General features: G+C 42.2%; 1 protein-coding gene across 1 annotated transcript in view; it reads right to left on the bottom strand.

Annotated features, from left to right (window-relative positions):
• rasa1a (RAS p21 protein activator (GTPase activating protein) 1a) overlaps positions 1 to 27357 on the bottom strand; it is a 268303-nt gene that overhangs the window by 16784 nt on the left and 224162 nt on the right. Inside the window, exons 20-23 of the mRNA XM_068029646.1 lie at positions 20207 to 20293; positions 15213 to 15280; positions 12978 to 13066; positions 12177 to 12254 (exon numbers count right to left, since the gene is read on the bottom strand). Of these exons, the coding sequence (XP_067885747.1) occupies positions 12177 to 12254; positions 12978 to 13066; positions 15213 to 15280; positions 20207 to 20293 (322 nt within the window). The remainder of the gene's footprint in view (positions 1 to 12176; positions 12255 to 12977; positions 13067 to 15212; positions 15281 to 20206; positions 20294 to 27357) is intronic.

The raw sequence follows: 27357 nt of genomic DNA, 5'->3' as shown, positions 1-27357 counted from the left end.
TCCTATCTATCTTTGTCTCTTTAGCAAATTTAGCAACCACACCTTCGGTGTCTTCATCCAAGTCATTTATATAAATTGTAAAAAGTTGAGGCCCCAGCACTGATCCCTGTGGCATACCACTCGTTACATCTTCCCAACCAGAAAATGATCCATTTATGCTGACTCTGTTTCCTGTTAACCAGCCAATCTTCTTTCCTGCCAATATGTTACCCCCTACACCGTGAGCTTTCATTTTCCACAATAATATTTGATGTGACACTTTATCTTCCGGAAATCTAAGTACAGCACATCCACCTGTTGCCCTTTATCCATAGCACATTACTTCTGCAAAGAACTCCAATAAATTGGTTAAACATGATTTCCCTTTCACAAAACCAAGTTGACTCTGCCTGATAACCGTGAATTTTTCTCAGTGCTCCGCGAGAATGTCTTTAATAGCAGCTTCTCACATTTTCCCCAAGAAAACTCACTGGCCTGTAGTTTCCTGCTTTCTGTCTTGTTATGAAGGTGTTTGTTTTTTGTTAAAAATATTCTTTTAAAGGAATTCATAGTCAAACTGAATAAATGTTGGACCAGTTTGAGAGAGATACAGCGCTGAAACAGGCCCTTCGGCCCACCGAATCTGTGCCAACCAACAACCACCCATTTATACTAATCCTACATTAATCCCATATTCCCTACCACATCCCCACCATTCTACCACCTACCTCACTAGGGGCAATTTACAATGGCCAATTTACCTATCAACCTGCAAGTCTTTGGCTGTGGGAGGAAACCGGAGCACCCGGCAGAAACCCATGCAGTCACAGGGAGAACTTGCAAACTCCGCACAGGCAGTACCCAGAACTGAACCCGGGTCGCTGGAGCTATGAGGCTGCGATGCTAACCACTGCGCCACTGTGTCGCTCAAGAGAGCGATCAAGGGGACACTGAAAGAACTGGTTTGGCAACAATGTTGACTGGTTGTCACATGACTCATGTTAAAAATAGAACAGAACCCCTGGCAACAGGGAAGAAGTGAGCAGAGAAGTGACAGGCTCGCCTTGGATTGGACAAGCCCAGCAGCAGCAGCAGTACCCACTTGAGAGGGCAGAAAACTCAAGCTTTTGGTTGTAGTGTCAGTGTTTTATCTTCTAGAATGAGATAAAAGTTAAGCCTGCTGCTGAAGAAGTGTCAAGGAAGGAGAGAAGACCACAACCCAGTTCGCTTTCCAGCAACTCTCTAAAAGACCCTGTGAAGTCCACTGTGTCAATACATCTAGTCTCCTGTCTTTGAAGAAAAGCCTGCTAAATTCCTTCTCAACGCTGTCTGAAAAGAACGGTTTTAAAAGATCTCAGTGACCTGCACGTGTACTCGGAAGTTAGACTGTATGCCAGTTTTGGAACACAATACATCTCATCTGCTGTTTTCTTCAGGAATGAGCAAGTATTCAGCCTAAGTTTTTTTTTCGCTGTAACAGAGCTCTGAATTTTAAAAAATCCCTTTTATTTTTCCAGTTAATTGGTGTATGTTTGTGTGAGGGACTAAGGTGAAAAGAAAAGCCATTAAAATTTCAATCTTTGTGTTTATGCTTTATGTCATTACTAGTTAAGATTGGTTTTTATAATAAACTGATAATTTTTTGTTCATTGAAGAAACCTGGTTAGCATGTTCTATTCTGGGAAAAAATAGAGTATATGATTGACCGTATCGGTAAGTGGGAAAATTTAAATATATATATGTTGTGACCTGTGGAGAAATGGGACTAGAATAAACAGGGCACTCCTCCCGCCTCAGTTGTAAAAGTCTCCCTCCCTTTTTGAATAAAAGGAGTTACATTGGCTATTTTCCAATCAAATGGAACCTTCCCCGAATCTAGGGAATTTTGAAAAATTAAAACCAACACATCAACTATCTCACTAGCCACTTCTTTTAGGACCCTAGGATGAAGTTCATAAGGACCCGGGGACTTGTCAGCCCGCAGCTCCAACAATTTGCCACTTCCCTGATGATTGTAATTTTCTTGATTTCCTCCCTCCCTTCCATTTCCTGATTTACAGCTACTTCTGGGATGTTACTTGTATCCTCTATAGTGAGGACCGATGCAAAATACCTGTTCAATTCCTCTGCCATCTCCTTATTTTCCCTTATTAATTCCCTAGACTCACTTTCTATTCAAGTTCGCTTTCCCGCAGTTCTTACTTTGGCAGCATCCAGTTAGTGGAAAATATCACTTGTGTTGCTGTGCATACTAAGTGTGAAACAGCTAGCTTCAGTTTCTTGCTCAAATTTGAGATACCTTACCCTTCCAGGTATACAAGTGGAACTCTCCACTAAGAGGATGCTGCCGTCAAGCCAAAAAGACGTACTGCCTACGACATAAATAAGTAATGTGGTATATGAATTCCAGTGCAGGTGCGATGCCAACTACATAGGCCGGACGTCCCAATGACTGGTGCATCATATCAAACAGCACGTCCTTTCGGCTGTTCGCAATAGGCAGAGTACTGTCCATACTCAACCAGCCTGTACTTGCAACACTCAGGACATAATGTCTAACGTTAGATGTGATTCCGCGATTGGACAGCACTTACTGAACAATCCCAAGCATGCTAAGAATTACACTAACAACCAATTTAAGATCATCAGTCGGGCTCACAATGTGGCTTACTTATGCTCGCCAGAAGCTACATATATTCATGCGTGGGGACCTGTCCTCTGCAGGCAAAAGGAACATGTCCAGGTGTTGAGCCTTTTTTGAATTAAACAAAAGCATGGAGGACAATAGTTCCCCAGTGCATTCTCTATGGCAATGTTTCGACCAGAGTCGACTTGCCAATCAATCAGCACTCTTTTCTCATGCAGTATAAATTGTTGCTACCCTTGCAATCTGGCATTCTTGCAGCTGTTCTGAAGAGTGCAAGACGAAAAGCTTCAACAGCATGTCGCTTTTTTCAGCGCTACTTGAGAGATTGAGAGACCTGAAGGAACAGTAACTAGTTCCTAGCCATTGCAGGTTAGAAAGAGATAGAGGTAAGCTAGGAAGAAACTTCATGTGTAGATAATGAGCAAAAACCGAAGTAGGTAGCTCAGTATGTGATCCCTCATTCAATTTGCACATATAATACCAAAGTTAACAAAAAAAAAAGGGATTAAGAGGATCCATATCTTCAAGACAGCTTTAAACAATAATTCTGAAGCCACCTTTCTGGGCTGTTCAAGTCAACACTGTATTGCTTAACTGAAAGCATGTTATTGTTAAGAGGCCAAAAAAACAAGTATGCATAATGATTAAATCATTAATTTTGTGGTTTATAAAACTTCAACATTGTGATTTTTAAAATAAGTGAAATGTATAAAGTTATTCCGACAAATTTATGTATGCTGGTGAACTGACCCATCAGTATACCAAACAAAATAGTAATTCAAAGCAGGATAAACAAGATCAGCAGGGAAAAGATCTGATACTGGAACAAAGGAACAGGAACAGCTCATTCAGCCCATTGAGCCTGTTCTGCCATTTAATTAGAACATGGCTGGTCTTTATCTTATCCCAATTACCCACTATGATTCCATATCCCTGAGATTAGGGCCAATCAAGGATAGTAGTGGGAAGCTGTGTGTGGAATCAGAGGAGGTAGGGGAAGTGTTAAATGAATATTTTGCGTCAGTATTTACAGTAGAGAAAGAAAATGTTGTCGAGGAGAATACTGAGATTCAGGCTACTAGGCTAGATGGGATTGAGGTTCACAAGGAGGAGGTGTTATCAATTTTGGAAAGTGTGAAAATAGATAAGTCCCCTGGGCCAGATGGGATTTATCCTAGGATTCTCTGGGAAGCTAGGGAGGAGATTGCAGAGCCTTTGTCCTTGGTCTTTATGTCGTCATTGTCGACAGGAATAATGCCAGAAGACTGGAGGATAGCAAATGTTGTCCCCTTGTTCAAGAAGGGGAGTAGAGACAGCCCTGGTAATTATAGACCCGTGAGCCTTACTTCGGTTGTGGGTAAAATGTTGGAAAAGGTTATAAGAGACAGGATTTATAATCATCTTGAAAAGAATAAGTTCATTAGCGATAGTCAGCACGGTTTTGTGACGGGTAGGTCGTGCCTCACAAACCTTATTGAGTTTTTCGAGAAGGTGACCAAACAGGTGGATGAGGGTAAAGCAGTGGATGTGGTGTATATGGATTTCAGTAAGGCATTTGATAAGGTTCCCCATGGTAGGCTATTGCAGAAAATACAGAAGTATAGAGTTGAAGGTGAGTTAGAGCTTTGGATCAGAAATTGGCTAGCTGAAAGAAGACAGAGGGTGGTGGTTGATGGCAAATGTTCATCCTGGAGTTTAGTTACTAGTGGTGTACCGCAAGGATCTGTTTTGGGGCCACTGCTGTTTGTCATTTTTATAAATGACCTGGAAGAGGGTGTAGAAGGGTGGGTTAGTAAATTTGCGGATGACACTAAGGTCGGTGGAGTTGTGGATAGTGCCGAAGGATGTTGTAGGGTTCAGAGGGACATAGATAGGCTGCAGAGCTGGGCTGAGAGATGGCAAATGGAGTTTAATGCGGAAAAGTGCGAGGTGATTCACTTTGGAAGGAGTAACAGGAATGCAGAGTACTGGGCTAATGGGAAGATTCTTGGTAGTGTAGATGAACAGAGAGATCTTGGTGTCCAGGTGCATAAATCCCTGAAGGTTGCTACCCAGGTTAATAGGGCTGTTAAGAAGGCATATGGTGTGTTAGCTTTTATTAGTAGGGGGATCGAGTTTCGGAGCCACGAGGTCATGCTGCAGCTGTACAAAACTCTGGTGAGACCGCACCTGGAGTATTGCGTGCAGTTCTGGTCACCGCATTATAGGAAGGATGTGGAAGCTATGGAAAGGGTGCAGAGGAGATTTACTAGGATGTTGCCTGGTATGGAGGGAAGGTCTTACGAGGAAAGGCTGAGGGACTTGAGGTTGTTTTCGTTGGAGAGAAGGAGGAGGAGAGGTGATTTAATAGAGACATATAAGATAATCAGAGGGCTGGACAGGGTGGATAGTGAGAGCCTTTTTCCTCGGATGGTGATGGCAAACACGAGGGGACATAGCTTTAAGTTGAGGGGTGATAGATATAGGACAGATGTTAGAGGTAGTTTCTTTACTCAGAGAGTAGTAGGGGCGTGGAACGCCCTGCCTGCAACAGTAGTAGACTCGCCAACTTTAAGGGCATTTAAGTGGTCATTGGATAGACATATGGATGAAAATGGAATAGTGTAGGTCAGATGGTTTCACAGGTCGGCGCAACATCGAGGGCCGAAGGGCCTGTACTGCGCTGTAATGTTCTAATTCTAGTACCCTTACCTAAAAAAAATCCCCATTTTCAAATTTTAAAATGACCTATCCTCAAGAGCATTTTCAGGGAGTGCTCCAGATTTTTACTTCTTTCCTACACTGGATTTGCTGACGCATAGTGCTAACATCTGAAGCCACAATGCATTTCCTCTGGACACCTGGATCGATCTCTGCCCCCTCACTACTGACTCTCCACTTACCCGTTGCTTTTTGCCCTATGATTCCACCAGATAACCTTCAGAAATTATACTCTGCCTCTCAAACTACTCCTGGATTCACTCCCTCTTTGCAACAATCTCCAAACTAGACACTGGTTCCTGAACAGTCCAAGCTGACTTCACCTTTTCTACAATTAAAACAACTTCTCACCACAGGACCTCAGACTTCAAATACTCACAAATAAATTTTGCCTGCTGTGCCAGATCTGTGCCCATTACTTCTGTCTCGGTTTCTTTTCTTCTCTTGGCCCTCTCTCTACTTCCCTTCTTATAACCCAGTCATGAAACTTCATTTTTCAAATATCAAATCCCTATCCCAACTTATTACTATTCCTGTATTCTACTATCCTGACACCATTCTAGACTTGAATAATCCCACAATTACCCCCTATGCCTCTCTTGGCATTCTCCAAATCAGCCAACAAGGCACCTATCATTTCTGCTTCCTTACAGAAGGAAGAAACCTCTACTACCTTTCTTGTTGCATTTGCACCACTGGCCTTGACCCATGAACACTTCTGTCATTTAATCTCTCCTACCTTCCACCCTATTACAGACCTTCCCTTTCATTTTTCTCTCCTCCCTTTCGCTTGCTTAAAACCTATTACATCTCTAACTTTTCCCAGTTCTGATGAAAGGTCATCGAACTAAAACATTAACTCTGTTTCTCTCTGCACAGATGTTGCCAGACCTGAGTATTTCCAGCATTTTCTGTTTTTATTTCCGATTTCCAGCATCCACAATATTTTGCTATTGTATTAGTGTTTACTTCACTGCCACTTCTCTTCCAGGAATGTCCACCTTGAAGAAATTCTCTGATGGGATTTCCGTTTGTCTCTAACTTGTTCACCTTCACTACTTTCTATTTCTCTTGCGTTTGATCAGGTGACTACTAGAACTCCCTTTCACAGCCACATCTTCCTCAGCAACTATCTCTGGCTCTGATTTATTCCATGCGGATTAAAACCCTTCATTTTTCGGACCCACCCACGTTTATGAATATTTTCAACACATTCAGTGTTCCCTGAACTGCTGTTCTCGCTTCATCCTGAGATCCACACTTAATGTCATGTGCCGTCACATGTAAACTCTCGACCTCTCTCTTCAGCAGCACTGACTCACTCTCTCTCAAAGCTGTCCTGGTCACAGTTTCATTTCATCCTTTGTCTCATCAGCACTTTTTTCTTCCTTTGAAGGGTGAAGGATCGTAAGCTTCAACAACTCACAGGTACCAATACCACTCTGGATCCTTCTTCCCCTTCACTTCTCTCTAATCCCATCCCTTCTTCCAATCTCACCCCTGGTCACATATTCACACCACCTTCCCTTCTCTGACCCTGAATGATCTGTCCTTACCAAAGGCCTCATCTTCATCCCCTTATGCCCCCACCTCAATAAATTTCAAGCTCAACATGACGCTCAGCTCTTCTTCCGTTGCCTTCGCCTCCGTCCCCACTTCTTTGGCCAGGAATCTGACAAAGTTGGGATTGTTTTTGTTTGGCGTACCTACCTTGATCTAGCAGAGGCCGAGCACCAACTTTTTGACACGTCTTCCTACCTCCGCCTGGACCATACTCTCATCACCATTGAATATCAAGTCATCGTTTCCAGGACGATCAGTAACCTCATCTTCCCCCAGCCTCCTCCGACCTTATAGCCACCTTCTACCTCCTTCCCAAGATCTATAAATATGACTGTCCTGGTAAGCCCATCATTTCAGCCCGTTCCTGACTACTGAACTGACTTCCTCCTATCGCGACTTATTTTTTTCCCCCTTGATCAGCCTCTTCCCACCTACATCTGCAACCCATTTGATACCCTCCATCACTTTAAGAGTTTCTGGTTTCTGGGCTCTAACCATCTTTTGACTGTGGACGTCCAATCTCTCTACACCTCCATTCCCACTAGAATGGTGAGGGGTCTCTGCTGCCGGGTTGGATATGTCCTGCTTTTTTTGCACAGGACATACATAGTCGGGTAGATGCCAGTTCTGTAGCTGTCAGTTCTGTAGCTGTACTGGAACAGCTTGGCTAGGGGTGCGGCTAGTTCTGGAGCAGAAGCTTTCAGTACTACTGCCGGAATGTTGACAGGGCCCATAGCCTTTGCAGTATCCAGTGCCCTCAACTGTTTCTTGATATCACATTGAGTGAATCGGATTGGCTGAAGCAGGAAATAAGATAATTGGAAATAGGAGCAGGAATAGGCCCATCGGGTCTGCTCTGCCATTCAAACAGATCATGGCTGATCATCTACCTCTACGACATTTTTCCCCACTCTCCACATATCCCTTGATGTCGTTAGTATTCAGAAATCTATCGATTTCTGTCTTGAACATGCTCAATGATTAAGCTTCCACAGCCCTCTGGGTTAGAGAATTCCACAGATTCACCACCCTCTGAGTAAAGAAATTCTTCATCTCAGTCTTAAATGGCCTGCCATTTATTCTGAGACTGTGTCCCCTTTTATAGACTCACCAGCCACAGGAAACATCCTATCCACATCCACCCTGTAAGAATCCCTTCAAGAATTTGAAGGGAGCAGGACAGGTCGATAAGGTGGCTAAGGCGGCATATGGAATCCTTTTCTTTATTAGCCGAGGTATAGAACATAAGAGCAGGGAGGTTATGCTGGAACTGTAAAATCATTGGTTAGGCCACAACTTGAGTACTTTGTGCAGTTCTGGTAACCTCATTACCGAAAGGATGTAATTGCACTAGAGAGGGTACAGAGCAGATTTACGAGGATGTTGCTGAGACTGGAAAAATGCAGCTATGTGGAAACATTGGACAGGTTGGGGTTGTTCTCCTTGGAATAGAGAAGGCTGAGGGGAGATCTGATTGAAGTGTACAAAATTTTGAGGGGCTTGGATAGAGTGGAGGTGAAGGGCCTCGTCATGCAGGCACCCACCTGCCAAGAATGAGGCATTTTTTAAAAATTCATTCATGGGATGTGGGCGTCGCTGGCTAGGCCAGCATTTATTGCCCATCCCTAATTGACCTTGAGAAGATGGAGGTGAGCAGTCTTCTTGAACCGCTGCAGTCCATTTGGGGTAGGTACACCCACAGTGCTATTAGGGAATTCCAGGATTTTGACCCAGTGACAGTGAAGGAACTGCGATACAGTTCCAAGTCAGGATGGTGTTAGCTTGGAGAGGAACTTGCAAATGGTGGTGTTCCCGTACATTTGCTGTCCTAAGCCTCCTAGGTGGTAGAAATCACAGGTTTGGAAGGTGCCATCTAAGCAGCCTTGGTGCGTTGCTGCAGTGTATCTTGTAGATGATACACACTGCTACCACTCTGCATCGGTGGTGGAGGGAGTGAATGCTTGGGGATGGGATGCCAATCAAGTGGGCTGCTTTGTCCTGGATGGTGTCGAGCTTCTTGAGTGTTATTGGAGCTGCACCCATCCAGGCAAGTGGAGAGTATTCCATCACAATCCTGACTTGTGCCTTGTAGATGGTGGACAGGCTTTGGGGAGTCAGGAGGTGACTTACTTGCCGCAGGATTCCTCGCCTCTGACCTGCTCTTGTAGCCACGGTATTTATATGGCTATTCCAGTTCAGTTTCTGGTCAATGGTAACCCCCAGAATGTTGATAGTGGGGGGGATTCAGCGATGGTAATGCTGAATATCAAGGGGAGATGGTTAGATTCTCTCTTGTTGGAGATGGTCATTGCCTGGCACTTGTGTGGCACGAATGTTACTTGCCACTTATTTTGTGATATGAACACTGATTTTAAACTTGGTCGGAAGAGAAGGCCTGTTACAAGGGCTGCCAGAAACTTAGCTGAGAAACATTTGCATACTAACACACAGTGCTTGTGGAGACAAAAGGATCATTCTCTGACACATTCAACCCACACTGGATTTTGATCACCAGACATTGAAGGTGTAAGGAAGAGCATTCCAGAAACTGCCAAGGTGATACAATCCAAAAAAGCCAGGACTGGTTAAACCAGCTGGTCACATGACTAACTGGCTCATCCAAGGTTTTTTGAACTAGTCACAGAGTTTTTGAATGGAGAAAGACTGTTTGCTCCTGGAGTCAGAAGACTTCTCATGTCTGCTCCCATCTCTTTCTCACAAGCCTCTGGACCCACTGAGGACACATGAACTTCAAGAGAAAAAAGTCTCCTACATCAAACAAGGTTTAAGAATAATACCGGGACCCAACGAAAAGCAAAACCTACTTACAATCAAGGACTTTACAGCGAACTCGAACAGCAGTAACCAAAACCATCTTCAGATATTGCCTCAAACTTTTCCACTTTATTTCTTCTGCTCTTTTCTGTCTCTATCTGCATGTGTGTATGCTAGCGTGGGCATGTCGTGTATCCATTAACTGAATTAGAGTTTAGGTTTAATAAAGTTCAACCTTTTTTCTTTTAAAAAAAAAGAAAACTTGTTTGGCTAGTTTCTTTGCCTTATAATTGGAAGTTAGTGAACAAGGATTCACTAAGGGGGAGCTTAAAAAAGAGTGTGTTTAAAATTAAACCCTGTTATGCTAAGACCAGGTGAAGGCTTACAGGGAACCCTGAGCCCTTTCTGACCTGGTCATAACAGGCCTATTTACCTTAGCAGAGAGGTCAGTGACTAGGGGGCATAGATTTAAAGTGATTGGTAGAAAGATTAGAGGAGAGATGAGGAAAAGTTTTTTCACCCAGAGGGTGGTGGGGGCATGGAACTCACTGCCTGAAAGGGTAGTCAAGGCAGAAGCCCTCAACTGATTCAAAAGTCGTCTGGATGTGCACATCAAGTGTCGTAATCTGCAGGGCCACGGACCAAATGCTGGAAGGCGGGATGAGAATGGGTGGAACGTTTTTCGGCTGGCACAAGACACGATGGGCCAAGTGGCCTCCTTCTGTGCTGTAAACTTTCTATGATTCTATGATTTATAATAGATTCCAACATTTTCCCTACAACTGACATCAAACTTACAGGTCTGTAATTCTCCATTTTCTCTCTTGGTCCCTTCTTAAATATTGGGGTTACATTTGCTCCTTTCCAGTCTGCAGGAACCCTTCCCAGAATCGAAAGAATTTTGAAGGACAACCACTAATGCATTTACTATCTCTATAGCCACCTCCTTCAATACTCTGGGATGTAGCTCATCTGGTCCAGGGGATTTATCAACTTTCAATCCAATTAATTTTTCGCATATTACCTCTTTATTGATACTGGCATCTGTGACGCTGGGGACCTCAGAAGGAGGCCGAGATGGATCATCCACTCAGCAGTTCTGGCTGAAGATGGATGCAAATGCTTCAGCCTAGTCTTTTGCACTGATGTGCTGGGCTCCCCCATTGTTGAGGATGGGTATTTTCGTGGAGCCTCCTCCTACTGTTAGTTGTTTAACTGTTCACCACCATTCACAACTGGATGTGGCAGGACTGCAGAGCATACTTCTGATCGGTTGGTTGTGGGATCACTTATCGCGTGCTGCTTCTGCTGTTTGGCATACAAGTAGTCCTGTGCTGTAGCTTCACCAGACTGACAGCTCATTTTTAGGTATGCCTGGTGCTGCTCCTGGCAGGTCTTCCAGCATCCTTCATTGAACCAGGGTTGGTCCCACGGCTTGGTGGTAATGGTAAAGTGGAGGATATGTCAGGCCATGAAGTTACAGAGTATGGTTGAATACAATTCTGTTGCTGCTGATGGCCCACAGCGCCTCATAGATGCCCCACAGCGCCTCATAGATGCCCAGTTTTGAGTTGCTAGATCTGTTCGACTTGGAGTGGACTTGCAAGTGATGTTCCCATGTGCCTGCAGCCCGTTCTAGGTGGCAGAATTTGCAGGTTTGGAAGGTGCTGAAGGAACCTTGCCAAGCTGCTACAGTGCATCTTGCAGATGGTATATACTGCTGCCACTATGTGCCAGAGGTGGAGGGAGTTAATGTTTAAAATTGTGGATGGGGTGCCAATCAAGCACACAGCTTTGTCCTGGATGGTGTCGAGCTTATTGAGTCCTGTTGGAACTCATCGAGGCAAGTGAGGAATATTCGATCACACATCTGACTTGTGCCTTGCAAATGGTGGACTGTCTTCGGGGAGTCAGGAGGTGAGTTACTCGCTGCAGAATTCCCAGCCTCTTGACCTGCTCTTGAAGCTACCAGTGTGTGCATGTGTGGCTGGTCCAGTTCAGTTTCTGGTCAATGATAACCCGCAGGATGTTGATAGTGGGGGATTCAGCGATGGTCACGCCATTGAATGTCAAGGGGAGATGGTTAGATTCTCTCTTATTGGAGATGGTCATTGCCTGGCTCTCGTGTGGTACAAATGTTACTTGCCACCCATCAACCCAAGCCTGAATGTTGTCCAGCTCTTGCTGCATGTCGGCAGGTTGCATTGCACCAGACTACTTGCCACCTCTATGCTGTGTTTCCGACTTCATATGCTCGCCATCACAAAGACTGCCTAGTTCCATCTACCTAACGTCACCAGCTTCCATCCTTATCTGCTGCTGAAATCCTCATACATGCCTAGATACCCCCAGCTCAACTATCCCAATACTCTCCTGGGCAGCCTCCCACCCTTATTCTCCATAAACTTTGCTACTCATATCTTATCCTATACCGTCCAGCTCACCTATCACCCCTGTCCTCTCTGTATTATGTGGGATTTTTGGGCAAGCAAGCAATGCTATATGCACTTACCCCTAACTCATCTAAGAACATAATCATTCGATGCTTGTTGCTCTTGATGAATGGATTTACACCTTCCATGTAGGGCTCCTATAATAAAATAAACTTATGTCAATACAGGTTATTTCCCCTTATATACTGGACGTCACATAGCTTACATATATACATTACATATATACTCAAGTTGTAAACTCACATTTAATCTAAATTATCTGAATCAATTCTGCTTAAGGTTACCTCATGTCAACTTATTTGATAACCAGCAAATGAACCAAGAACATTACCCTGGCAGATATTTCCGAATATTTATAATTGAAGAGGTTTCCAAAAATATCAGTTTTTAAATTATTTCAGCAATATAAATGTTCTGGTTCTGTATTCTTGACTTCTACTCCACTATTCTGGCTATATGTCCCAATTATTTTTTCTAATTGCTTCTTTACAGTGATGAGGCATTGAAAGTGATGACTTAGCCATCACAGGTCCCTTTCTACAATTCCCACGGCCAATTTATGTGCAAGCTGCATAGTATATTTAAAAAAAAACTGCTAAGTATTTTACTACATCCTCTCTGTCTGTCCAATCCACTCAAAAGCTGGAGTTTTTCAGCAGCCCTTTTATTTTATTGTAGACTGCCAATAGAAATATTACCGGAATGACATTGACACTGTTGTGATGGGTAAAATAGATGTTTCAAATCACAGTACGATCAATCAAAATATTACCTATAAAACTGTGGAAGAATTATCAAGGATGCAAGAAGGTAACCGAAATTAATTTAATCAGAACAAGTAAGTTTCAAATTTAGAATACCTTAGATCCAAATTCCACCAAATTTGCTAAGTTTTGAAGAGACTTTGCAACAAGGGTGAGAGTCCTTGCAGCTGTGGAGGAAGGAGGATCTAAAAAAAAGGCAGGAAATAACAGTTATTGTTGCAGTTTGCATTTTGTCATCACATATTGTACTAATATCTTGTCTGATTTCTGCTAAAGTAATCAATGATCATATATTCAGAAATAATTCCACAAATTACAAGCATGGGTATGAGTTCAAAGTTTGCAGACGGCAAACTCAAATGCAGTAAACAACCTGGAAGATATAAACCGACTTCAGGAGGACACAGACAGATTGCTAAATGCGCAGACAAATGGCGGATGAAATTTAATGCAGAGAAGCCGAAGGGATACATTTTGGTAGGAAGAATGAGGAGAGACAACATATACTAAATGGTACAATTTTAAAGAGAGGGCAGGAAGAGACACCTGTGGTATACGTACACAAATCTTTGAGATGACAGCAGAAGTTGAGAAGACTAAGAAAGCATATGGGATCTTTGAGTTTATTAATCGAGGTGGAGTCCAAAAGCAAGGAAACTTTACTAAAACTTTATAAAATACTGGTTTGTCCTATTGCATTGTGGAGTATTGTGTTCAATTCTGGGCATCAAGCTTCAGAAAGGATGCCAAGGTCTTAGTGAGGGTGTGGAAAAGATTTACTGGAATGGCAGCAGGGATAAGAGACTTCAGTTATGTAGAAAGACTAGAGAAGCTGAGGTTGTTCTTAGAGCAGAGAGATCAGGAGGAGGATTTGGTAGAGGTGTTCAAATTCATAAATTGTTTTAGTAGAATAACGGCAAACTGCTTCCAGTGGCAGTAATTGGTAAAAGAACCAGTGGGTAACATGCAAAAACATTTTTTTATGCAGCAAGTTCTGATTATCTGCAATACACTGCCTGAGGGTTTAGTGGAAGCAGATTCAATAGTACCATGCAGAAGGGAATTGGATAAATACTTAAAGGGAAAAATTGTACAGGGCTAGGAGTAAAGAGGACGGGAGTCCTCTACTTGAACAACTCTACCAAGGATCTGGGCACAGACGCTATGGACTGAATGGCCTCTTTCCATCCAGTATCATACAATGATACTGTATTGCATTAAATTCAGCTAACAAAATATGCATATTAAAATTGGAGAAAATATTAATTACTTAATGTCATGATGAATCCATTATGTTGTATTCATTAACTTTCTAAAGAAGCAATATCCCAACCCTTTGCAGTTGTGCACAGATGCAAGCATCAAAATCAAAGTGAGCCGCATATGATGGGTAATAAGCCTCCATAAATAAAAGTGCAAGTCCATGTGCACAAAGATTCAAAGTCTTACCATGCATAAAAAGCATAATCATTGCAACCATTCCCATCCACCCTCTTACTCATAGCCTGCTTCTTTCACTCTCATTCATTCTTTATCTTCTCTTTTCAGATCTCCTTTCTCTCTCCTGTTTACTTCACTTCTTCCAGTTGTGTGTCTCTCTCCTGTTCCACACGCCCTAGCTGCTACTTACACCAAACACCCCTCTCTATCATTTTTAGGTCATCATCACATCTTTAGAAAGACTATAATACAAAAGCAAAATGCTGCAGATGCTGGAAATCTGAAAGAGAGAGAAAATGCTGGAAATACTCAGCAGGTCATTAACATGAAACGCTATCTCTGTTTCTCTCTTCACAAATGCTGCCAGACCTGCTAATCAATGTTCCCCTCTCAACTGCACAGCAACCCGAGTGTGGCTATGCAGGCAGAGCACAAGTAGGCCCCTTTAAGGACCTGCGGACTTACACAAATAAGCCATGCACAATAACTTAGAGGGTATGTTGCTGCTGGGTATTTCCATCCTTTTCCGTTTTTATTTTAGAAAGATTCTGTTGGCTTCAAAAATATAGTTCTTGTTCCCGAAGAAATTTCCTTAGGAGTACAGGCAGAAGATATACAGCTGGGGCCATGAAGGTACCAAACAAATCCTTTAAAGGATTCATAAAGACAGTTTTTGACCGGTCAATCCTGCAGTCTATATATTAATAATTACCTTTTGTATATTAAATAGATGCAAGGTGTGAAGTTGGTTTTATATACATGTGCAAAGGAGGTGGAAACCTCTAAGAGTTTCATGGATCAAAGATTATGCTGTGGGATGCCTCAAGGGCACAAAAGACACCATAGTCCTAAAACATAAAGCAATACAAATTTTCAGCAGACATGACTCACCCAAAATGATGCTGAACATCCGTGGATTGAGAATAGCTGGACAGATCAACCGCAAGAAAACAAACCCACTACAACAGGGAGAATAAAGGGGAAAAAAAAACCAAACATTATATGCAATTCACCAAATGCATTGTTGGAGAGAAAGAAAAATTCCACATACACAACCACCTAGAGGAGTATAGAAAATGTAGGGGGGTACTTAAGTAATCAGGAGAACGAAGAGGGGGCATGAAAAAAACACTGGTGGGCAAGATAAAGGAAAATCCTAAGGCATTTTATAAGTATATTGTGGGCAAGAGGATAACCAGGGAAAGAGTAGGGTTCATTAGGGACCAAAGTGGCAATCTGTGTGTGGAGCTGGAGGACATAGGTGTAGAGATCAGGGAGGGGGACTGCGATATACTCGAACAAATTAGCAATGAAAGGGAGGAATAGTAGCGGTTTTAGCGGGCTTAAAAGTGGATAAATCCCCAGGCCAAGATGAGATGTATCCAAGGCTGTTAAGTGAGGCAAGGGAAGAGATAGCAGGGGCTCTGACACAAATTTTCAAATCCTCTCTGGCCACTGGAGAGGTGCCAGAGGACTGCAGGACAACAAATGTGGTACCATTATTCAAGGGTAGCAGGATTAAACCAGTTAATTAAAGGCCGGTGAGTCTAACATCAGTGGTAGGGAAACTATTGGAAAAAATTTTGAGGGACAGGATTAATCTCCATTTGGACAGGCAGGGATTAATCAAGGATAGTCAGCATGGCTTTGTCAGGGGGAGATCATGTCTAGCTAAAATAAAATACTAATTTGATTGAATTTTTCGAGGAGTGACGAGATGTGTAGATGAGGGTAAGGCAGTTGATGTAGTCTACATGGACTTCAGTAAGGCTTTTGATAAGGTCCCGTGTGGGAGATTGGTTAAGAAAGTAAGAGCCCATGGGATCCAGGGCAATTTGGCAAATTGAATCCAAACTTGGCTGAGTGGCAGGAGGCTGAGGGTGATGGTCGAGGTTTGTTTTTACAATTGGAAGCCTGTGGTCAGTGATGTACCACAGGGATCGGTGCTAGGACCCTTGCTGTTTGTAGTGTACATTAAGGATTTAGACGTGAATATAGGAGGTATGTTCAGTAAGTTTGCAGATGACACAAAAATTGGTGGTGTTGTAAATAGTGAGGAGGAAAGCCTTAGATTACAGGACGATATAGATGGGCTGGTAAGATGGGCAGAGCAGTGGCAAATGGAATTTAATCCAGAGAAGTGTGAGGTGATGCATTTTGGGAGGACTAACAAGGCAAGGCAAGGACCCTAGGAAGTACAGAGAGTTAGAGGGACCTTTGTGTACTTGTCCATAGATCACTGAAGGCAACAGCACAGGTAGATAAGGTGGTTAGGAAGGCATATGGGATACTTGCCTTTATTAGCCGAGACATAAGAGCAGGGAGGTTATGATGGAGCTGTATAAAACGCTAATTAGGCAACAGTTGGAGTACTGTGTACAGTTCTGGTTGCCACACTATAGGAAGGATGTGATTGCACTGGAGAGGGTGCAGAGGAGATTCATCAGGATGTTGCCTGGGCTGGAGCATTTCAGCTATGGAGAGAGACTGGATAGGCTAGGGTTGTTTTCCTTAGAGCAGAGAAGGCTGAGGGGGGACATGATTGAGGTATACAAAATGTTGAGGGGCATAGACAGGGTAGATAGGAAGAAACTTCTTCCCTTAGCTGAAGTGTCAATAACCAGGGGGCATAGACTTAAGGTAAGAGGCAGGAGGTTTAGAGGGGATTTAAAGAAAAATATTTTCACCCAGAGGGTGGTTGGAATCTGGAACACACTGCCCGAAGGGGTGGTAGAGGCAGGAACCCTCACAATATTTAGTAGTATTTAGATGAGCACTTGAAACACCATAGCATAAAAGGCTACAGCCCAACTGCTGGAAAATGGGATTAGAATAGATCTGTGCTTGATGGCTAGCACAGACAAAATGGGCCGAAGGGCCTGTTTCTATGCTGTATAACTCTATGACTCTATCTAATGAAAGTACTTTCCTCTAAGTGCATGTAGCAAATTGACAAAATAGTGAGTCAATGTACTCTCATTTTTCAATCTCTTCAAATTCTAGTTCAGCTTAATGCAGTGGGTTTTGGAGGTTAAAATTGGGATTAAAAATATTTGCTGAAGGGTACTTGTTAGGACTTTGAAGTAGAAGCCTTTTGTTATCAGTGTTAATATACTAACAAATTCAAAAGTTCAATCGAAATTGGTTAAATCTGCAGACTATAGCAAACTAAGAGGAGGAGAGAAAAGCATAATTGAACCCGAGGAGGCATCCAAGGACTACAAAATGAGATGGCAAGATATGAAAGTGAACAGTGGCAGATGCAAGTTATCATGAACAGGTGTAAAGTATTTTATACTGAGGAAAAAAAGGGTAACAAGACCAACATGAATGCTGTTTAAATAGCTGAACCTGAAGCTAAGAGAAATCTTGGGTGTATTCGTATATTTGCACTCTTCACAAGGTATGTTCTGATGAATCCAGTTTCCTAGTCTCAAACAGCTTCTTAAACTTTCAGCTATTGATCATCCTTGTAACAACTAAGGTTCCATGGCTGCCAAAAGGTAGAGTGATTAAAATCAATATCCTGGGGACTATCATTGACCAGAAACTCAACTGAACCAGACACGTAAATGTTATGGCTTCTGCATCTAGTGGCTGGACTCTCAGCTCCTCAAAGCCTCGCCAACAAGACGCAAGTCAGGAGTGAGATGGAATATTCTCCACTTGCCTGTGTTATGACCAAGGCGTGAGGAATGCACTGTCTTTTCCAGTTCCCTTTCTCCACAAGTCACAACATATATTTGTGTTTACCCAGTTACTGATATAATCCACTCTTTACCCCCCCAAAAAACACAAAGTTTCTTTAACAAACAACAAAACTATTAGATTATAAAACAAGACTTATCCAGTAATGAAGCAAAGCATTAACACACTGTTTGAAATATGCAAGTTCCCTTTTTACCTTAGCCCCTCATACACACCCCACCACCCCTCCCCCCCAACCAGTGAACTGAAAAATAAGAGATTTTCTCTGCAGAGTTTAAAAAAAAATATTTTGGCCAAATACTAGTTAACTCTTGAAGAAAACAGATGAGCTATGTTGTGTCCCAAAATGGCATACAGTCTGGCATCCAAGTACATGTAGCCAGGTCACTGGTAGTCCTTTTCAAGCGACATGAAGAATTAATCTGGCAAGCTTTTAGGAGCTTCTCAGGAGAAATGCAGCATTTCACAGAGACAAGAGGAACGAGGAAAGCTGGGTGTTTCTCTCTTGGTAGGTTGATCTCCAACTGCTTTCAAACACAGTCCACACCCCAACTGAACCAAAATATCTCCAAAGCAAAATCAAACCGCAAGTCAGAACCTCCTGACCCTCATAAATCGTGACATGTCACTTCTCTGTAAACATCGCCCCCCAGTCACCAAGGTTTCTGTTGTTTATTAAGCTTAAGGCATGCGACTTCCAGTAAAGGTTGTTTTCGAACAAGACCTCAAGTGTCCTTCCAGCGACCTCTTTTAAAAAAGCAAAGTCCAACATATGTGGAATTACATCAGTTCTCCAATGAATCCATCTCCACAATCCTAACACATGAATCCTCAAAAAAAAATTACAAATAATAGAAGCACGTTCATAACACCTGTGTAATGCAGCTGCAACAGTACTCAAGATGCTTGACATGATCCAGAACAAAGCGATCCACTTGTTCAGCAGCTCATCCACTAGCTTCAACATTCACCCCCTCCACCAACAACAAACTACAGCTGAAATGGGTACTATGTGCAGAATGCACACCAGTAACTTGCCAAGGCTGCTTTGGCAGCACTTCCCAAAACCATGACCTCTGCCATGCAGGGCAGCAGCTACAAGGGAACACCATCACCTTCAAGTTCCTATTTAAGGCACATCCTTACTTGGACATGTATGGCTGTGATTTTATCAGGTTAACACGATCTTGGAAGCACCTTCATCATATGAATGGAGACATCCACATCCAGAAAATGAATTAAACACAAGTTAAAATGAGCAAAAATATTGAGAGACTGTTTAAAATGATGTTCATGAGTGTTAGGATAATAAAATATATATATATATTTTTTTAAATAGAGATACAGCACTGAAACAGGCCCTTCGGCCCACCGAGTCTGTGCCGACCAACAACCACCCATTTATACTAACCCTACATTAACCCCATATTCCCTACCACATCCCCACCTTCCCTCAATTCTCCTACCTACCTACACTAGGGGCAATTTACAATAGTCAATTTACCTATCACCCTGCAAGTCTTTGGCTGTGGGAGGAAACCGGAGCACCCGGCGGAAACCCACTCGGTCACAGGGAGAACTTGCAAACTCCGCACAGGCAGTACCCAGAACTGAACCCGGGTCGCTGGAGCTGTGAGGCTGCGGTGCTAACCACTGCACCACTGTGCTTCAATTATTATTTCTCAACTAGCTTGAAAGAAAAATGTAACTCAGATGCAACTTTTTTTTTAGGTTAGAGATACCATTAACTTTGGGAATTAATATTTAGTAATTTTATGCGGGGGTTCCTCATGGCAGCATCCTAGGACTAACGGTCTTCAGCTACTTCAGAGAAATTCCCTCCAGCATAAGGCTCGCTGATGATTGCAAAATGTTCAGCTCCATTTGCAAATCCTCAGACAATGAAGCAGTCCATGCCCAAATGCAGAAAGATCAGAACAACATCCATCACAATAAATATGACTCTAAAGAGTTAATCACAATTTTCCGGCTACGAAAGTTACAAGGCAATGAATTTTTTGACAGACCTGAGAATGCTGTCCAGTGTAGATAATATTCTGTAATTTAGGTTATTTTCCAAAACAGGGTGCAAATTATTGCTGCTAACCTACTGCTCAATCAAAAAAACAACAATGCAAAATAGCCATCTGAAACAATGAATCACAAAAATGTTTTACCTCACAACTCTAGTTCTCATTGTGGGATTTTTCGGCCATTTCTGCTGAACAGATTTTTGTAAACATCCATAAATATGCCTTAAAGCCCTGTGGAAATACAATACATTGGAACATATCAAGAATTTACCAAAAGATCATGCAGTTCAAAAAACCATATTTAAAAATCAAAGTATGCAATTTTACATGCTCTGGAAATTGGTGATGTATCACAGTGTTACATTCAGTGACTATATTCATTTCTTTTGGATGCAGAAGTTGACAATCATAGCATAAGTGCTTTGACTTTCAACAGAATAAATTGCATCAAGCCACTGGATACAAAATTTATCCCACTCACGGAGAGGTGAACAACTTCATGTCTACGATCCTTATTATTCAATCCTCATCAAATAGAATATAGAAAGATAATGAATATTGACTTCATTCTTCAATCAAAAGCATTCTGTAAGAGTCATCCTAGGCAATCATAGAAAATCACATGAAAAAATGTGCTTTTAAGAAACATTGAACACCTACAACATAATCTTTGTGACCCTTTTCCTTTCTATGCTGCATAAAAGCACTGCCCCTTCCCAGGTGGAGCTTTCAGTTGTTTTGCTTTACCCTGAAATAGTGAATGAAATGGATCACAATATGAGGAATGAAGGCGATCCCTCTTGCGGGTTACTTTTTCTTCATTCTCATATCTTTCCCATACTCCAAATGCATAACTCAGTTGGGAAATACTATCATTTTCTAAGTGCATTGTTAAGACTGCCTTAATAGATTCAAGCATTTTCCCATTGACTGATGTCAGGTTAACTGGCCTGTAGCTCCCTTTTCTCTCTCCCTCCTTTCTTGTAAAGCAGTGTCACATTTGCTAACTTCTAATTGCTGGGACCATTTTACAATCCAGGGAATTTTGGAAAATAATAACCAGTGCATCCACTATCTCTGTAGCTAATTCTTTTACAGCCCTAGGGCACAGACCATCACATCCTGGGGATTTGTCGGATTTTAGTCCCTTAAGTTTCTGCAATACTTTTTTTCTGTTGATATTAATTACCTTAATTGCCTCAGTCTTATTAGCCCCTGGGTTACCTCCTATTTCTGTTATGTAATTTGTACTGTGAAGTAAAGCCTGGCTACCCGACCCGAACCTGACAAACCCGACTACATGTGTCGGGTCGGGTCTGTATTCTGGTCCAGCATTCGGGCTCAGGTCAGGTTGGACTGTACTGTTTTGTTTCGTATTGTTTTTGTTTTGATCTACAATTTTTTTTCCTGTTTCAATAATATGTTATTTTCGGGTCAGGTCGGGCATTTAAAAAAATTCAAGGACTCTGGCCCGGGTCGGGTTCAGATTGGCTGTTGTTGGGTCGGGTTTTAATTCTATACCCGAGCCAGGCTTTACTGTGAAGACTGAACAAATATTTTGTGCCTCGTTCTCTGCTATTTCTTCATTCCCCATGATAATTTCTCCTGCCTCTGCCTTTAAGCGACCAACATTTACTTTAGCTACTCTTCTTTTTTATATACTTGTAAAAGCTCTTACAATCTGTTTTTATGTTCCTGGCTAGTTTATTCTCATTCTATTTTTTCCCATTTTATCAACTTTATGGTTGCCCTTTGCTGGTTATAAAACACTCCCAATCCTCAGCCTTACTACAATTCTTTGCCACATTATTAGCCTCTTTTGATCTAATACTATCCTTAACTTCCTAAGTCAGCCACAGATGAATGTATCTTGCTGAGTTTTTGTTTTTTAATGGACATATTTTTGTTGAACATTTTGAATTGTTTCTTTAAATGTTTCCCAATGTTTATTTACCGCTATACCTTTTCATCTATTTATCCAATCAATCTTAGCCAGCTCTCCCCTCATACCTGTGTAATTGGTTTTGTTTAAAATTCTTGTTTTGGAACAGCAGTATGTCACTTTATAATTTAATATGGAATTCAGCAGTATCGTGATCACTTTTTCCCCAATGGCTTTTACCATAACATTACTAATTAATCCAGCTTCATTTCACAATACTAGATCTAAAATAGCTTTATTGCTAGTTGGTTTCACAATGTATTGTTCCAGGAAACTGTCAGGTAAGCATTCTACAAATACATCTTCCAGTTTGAGGTGTTGTGGGCTGGAAGCTATGTCGGTTAGCAACGACATGGATGAGCTTGAAATAGTGTGGGATAAGATAAAGCAACAGAGTTTTGGATAAGCTGAAGAAATTTATGAAGGGCTGAGGATGCTAGCTGGCCAAGCGAGCACTAGAATGACAAAAGCATGGATGATGGTTTAAGCGGTAGATGGGCGGATACAGGAGCAGACATTGACAATGTTATTGAGATGGAAGTAGGCCGTCTTTGCAGCAGAAAGGATATAGAGTTGGAATTTCAGTTCAGAGGGAAACAAGCTAAGGCAACCAACAGTCTGGTTCAGCCCAAGACAGTGGCCAGAGAGGGAGATGGCATCAGCAGTAATGACATGGAGTTCGGGTTGGTTCTTCAGAACATTTAGCTGGAGGAAATGGTGATTCATCCAAGACTAGATGTTGGACAAGCAACCTGACAAAAGGCATTGCGGGGAATGAGAGAGGTGGTAGTGAAATAGTGCTCAAACTGGCCCCATGTGTGCAGATGACATCACCAAGGAATACAGCATGGTAACAGAGGATGGTTGCCTACAGGTGAAGGCTGGAAGCGAAAAGAAAGTCAGACAGAAAACTACAATTCTAGTAGACATTGTGAAAAAACACAGAAATTAAGTGCTAATTGTTGGGGTACGATTACCCTCCGATGTTCTCAGAGTTTGAACCAAATGACAAATGGAAGAATGAAGTGGATATGTGGACATGGGTTTACATCTTTAACAAAGGGGAAACAACGTATGGCCTGGGTGCTATTGCTTCCTACCATAACTAAAATCAGAAAAAATTATTTTGTGAGCTGGATGGCAATACAATATCGTTGCTATAACGGAAACTTGGCTTAAAGAGGGGCAAGAATGGCGACTCAACATCCCTGGATATAGAGTTTTCAGGCAGGATAGAAAAAGGGATAAAAAAAGGAGGGGGTGTAGCATTATTAGTAAAGGAACCGATAACAGCTTTGAGGAAGGATGATATACTAAATGAATCATCAAATGAGGCCGTATGGGTGGAGCTCAGAAATAAAATAAGCGACAGCCATACTACTAGGAGTGTACTACAGACCCCCAAATAGTGAGAGGGAGGTAGAAGAACAAATATGTCGGCATATTTCTGAGTGCAAAAACTATAGGACAATAATAGTTGGGGATTTGAACTACCCAATATCAACTGGGATACAAACATTGTGAAGAGCATGGAGGGGACAAAATTCTTGAACTGAATTCAAGAGAACTTATTTAACCAGCATGTAACAAGCCCAACGAGAGGGGGCGCAATTCTAGATTTAAACTTCAGTAATGAAGCTGGGCAAGTGGAGGAAGTAACATTTTGGAGATAGTGATCATAATACGGTAAGTTTTCGCATAATCATGGAAAAGGACAAAGATAAAAGTTCTAAATTGGGAGAAGGCAGATTTTAAGAAACAGAGGTGGCCTGGTGAAACTGGACTGGATACAGCTACTTGAAGGAAAATCAGTGGCAAACCAGTGGGAGGCATTCAAAAGCAAGATACTACAGGCACAGTGTAGGCATGTCCCCACTAAGATAAAGGGTGGTACTGCCAAATCTAGAGCCCCCTGCTTATCTAGAAGCTTACAGGGTAAGTTAAAGCAGAAAAAGAAAGCTTATGACGATCACAAAAAATCTTCATACTTTAGAAAGCCTAGAGGAGCATGGAAAGTGCAGGGGTGAAGGAAAAAAGGAAATTAGAAAAGCAAAGAGAGGACATGAAAAATTATTGGCAGGTAAAATCAAGGAAAACTCAAAAATGTTTTATCAGTACATTAAGAGCAAGAGGATAACTAAGGAAAGGGTAGGCCCTATCAGAGATGTACAAGGGAACTTATGCGTGGATGCAGAACATGTGGGCAGGGTTCTTGATAAGTTTTTTGTCTGTCTTCACAAAGGAGAGGGTTGATGTAGACATTGTAGTTAAGAGGAGTGTGAAATATTAGATACGATAATGTTATGACCAGGTGAGCAATGTGTCTAGGGGTCTTTGGCTGTCTTTACCTGGTTTTATTGTAACAGGGTTTAATTTTAAATGTTTTGAGCTCCCCTTTTTGTGAATCCGTGTTCACAGTTTCCAATTATAAGGCAAAGGACTGAGTACACACAGGCTTTCTTTGGTTTAAAGCAGAAAGAGGAAATTAAAACCGTAAACTCTAATATGGTTCACGCCTACGGATAAACGACGTGCTCATGCTAGCATGCACACGCGATATAAACATGCAGATATGAATAGAAAAGGGAAGAAAAAAGACAAGTAGGAAAGTTTAAGGCAATATCTTGTTACTGTTTCTCGAGCTTGCTGTAGTCCTTGATTGAAGCTATGGTCTTGTGAATCGTTGGGGTCCACTAACCTTAAAAACTTTGTTCACGTGGCAAACCCTTCTCTTTGAGTTTCACGTGTTTTCATGAGATTCAGTTCCTTGGGAAGAGATGAAGGCAGGCAGACAGGAGAGGCTGTAATTCTTGCTTCGGTTGCAGGAGAGATGTTTACTCCATGAGCACACGGCTTTGTCAGAGTTCAAATTCCTTTGATGGGAGTTCAAATTCAAAAAAAGACTCCCAGGTTGCCCTGCAGGTTAGTCATGTGACTAGTTCCTTATCTGGAACAGTCTTTTCAACATCCTTTGTTGGAGGTTCAAATCCAAAAGCTCCAGCCAACTAGACATGTGACTAGAACTGGTTTGGCCACTTCTGTGAATTGGAGAAGCCACTGCTGGATCCCCATTACTTCAACATTGTCTGTTACCACGGAAATGTCTTTCCGGTCAGGGCTTGCTATTTTAAGTTTTAATGTTCACGTGGCAAAATAATGTGTGCCTCAGTCTTGGCAGGTGGGGTTTGCCTGACAATAAGCATAATGAGAGGGGAAGTACTAGAGGGTCTGACACCTTGAAAGTGGATAAATCGCCAGGGCCAGATGGACTGCATCCCAGGTTATTAAAGGAAGCCAGGGAAGAAATAGCAAATGCGCTGAGGATCATTTTCAAATCCTCATTAGATACAGGAGAGGTACCAGACAATTGGAGGTCTGCGAACATTGTATCATTGTTTAAAAAGGGTGCAGGGGATTGGCCAAATAATTATAGACCGGTCAGTCTGACCTTGGTGGTGGGTAATCTGTTAGAATCTATTCTGAGGGACAGGATAAACTGCCACTTAGAAAGGCATAGATTAATTAGGGATAGACAGAATGAATTTGTTAAGGGAAGGTCATGTCTTACTAACTTAATTGAGTTTTTTGAGTAAGTGACAAGAAGGATTGATGAGAGCAGTGGATTGGGTCTACATGGACTTTAATAAGGCACTTGACAAGCTCTCACGTGGCAGATTGGTCAGTAAAATGAAAGCCCATAGGATACAGGGGAATGTGGTAGGTTGGATCCAGAATTGGCTCAGGGCCAGGAAACAAAGGGTAGTAGTCAACGGATATTTTTGTGAACGGAAAGCTGTTTCCAGCGGTGTTCCACAGGGCTCAGTGTTGGGTCCCTTGCAGTTGTGGTACATATTAATGATTTGGACTTAAATGTGGGAGGCATGATTGGGAAATTTGCTGATGACACAAAAATTGGTCATATAATTGATAGTGAATGGGACAGCCGTAGACTCCAGAATGATATCAGTGGTTTGGTAGAGTGGGCGGAAAAGTGGCAAATGGAATTCAACCCAGATAAGTGTGAAGTAATGCATTTGGCGAGGGCAAATAAAGCGAGGGAATACACAATAAACGGGAGGATACTGAAAGGGGTAGAAGTGGTGAGAGACCTTGGAGTGTATGCCCACAGGTCCCTGAAGGTGGCAGGACAGGTAGACAGAGTGATGAAGGCGGCATATGGAATGCCTTCCTTTATTGGCCGAGGTATAGAATTCAAAAGCAAGGATGTAATGCTGGAACCATATAAAATGCTGGTTAGACCACAGTTGGAGTACTGCATACAGTTCTGGTCACCACAGTACAGAAAGGACATAATTGCTCGAGAGAGTACAGAGGAGATTTACAAGAATGTTGCCAGTGCTCAAAACGTGCAGCTATGAGGAAAGATTGGATAGGCTAGGGTTGTTTTCCTTAGAACATAGGCGGCTGAGGGATGACTTAATTGAGCTGTTCAAAATTATGAGGGGCCTAGATAGAGTACACAGGAAGGACCTGTTTCCCCTAGAGGAGAGGTCAATTACCAGGGGGCACAGATTTAAGGTGATTTGCAGAGGGATTAGAGGGGACATGAGGAAAATATTTTTTACCCAGAGGGTGGTGGGTGCCTGGAATTCACTGCCAGGAACGGTGGTGGAGGCAGAAACCATTAATTCTTTTCAAAGGTATCTACACATGCATTTGAAATGCTGTTACCAGCAAGACTATGGACCAGGTGCTGGAAGGTCAGATTCAATTGGGCGGCTATCTTTTTCAGCCGGCACAGACATGAATGGGCTGAATGGCCTCCTTCTGTGCCGTAATTTTTCTATGGTTCTATGGATGCCAATCAGTTGGATAGTGATGAAGGCTTGGATCTTCTATCAGAGTTCTTGGATGAAATTTACAAGAACTGTGATCTGTTAAATTTGTATGTGGCATGGTCAGACTTGGACAGATTTTGAAAACCAGATGGTCATTCGATCAAGGAAATATCATGTACTTTAACAAATTGAATAAAAGATTGACAAAATTCAATTCGAGGATCCCTGGATCAGTACTAGCATTTAAATTGCTGGATTGTGCTAAGCTCTTGGAGAGGGAAACCTTATTGGATTAGATGTCTGCTGCCTGAAAAAAAAAATCCTGGGAAAAGTGACAGTCATTTCCTTCAGCCTCCATGAAACAAGTGGAACATTCCACGGTGACACCAAGAATAGAAGACTCAATGATTGCCAGATTTCGAAATGGTGCAGATAGTGGGCAGAGTCATCAATACAATGGGAGGGTTAACGACAGGCAGAGTGACGGAAAAAAACACCTTTAGCAGATCTGGCTATTATAGAAGACGACAGAATTGGAATAGCAATAAAAGGTG

Source organism: Heterodontus francisci, chromosome 4, assembly GCF_036365525.1.
Source record: "Heterodontus francisci isolate sHetFra1 chromosome 4, sHetFra1.hap1, whole genome shotgun sequence".
Classification (NCBI taxonomy): domain Eukaryota; kingdom Metazoa; phylum Chordata; class Chondrichthyes; order Heterodontiformes; family Heterodontidae; genus Heterodontus; species Heterodontus francisci.
The sequence above is the reverse complement of the archived record's forward strand: the minus strand, read 5'-3'. Positions and strand labels throughout refer to the sequence as shown.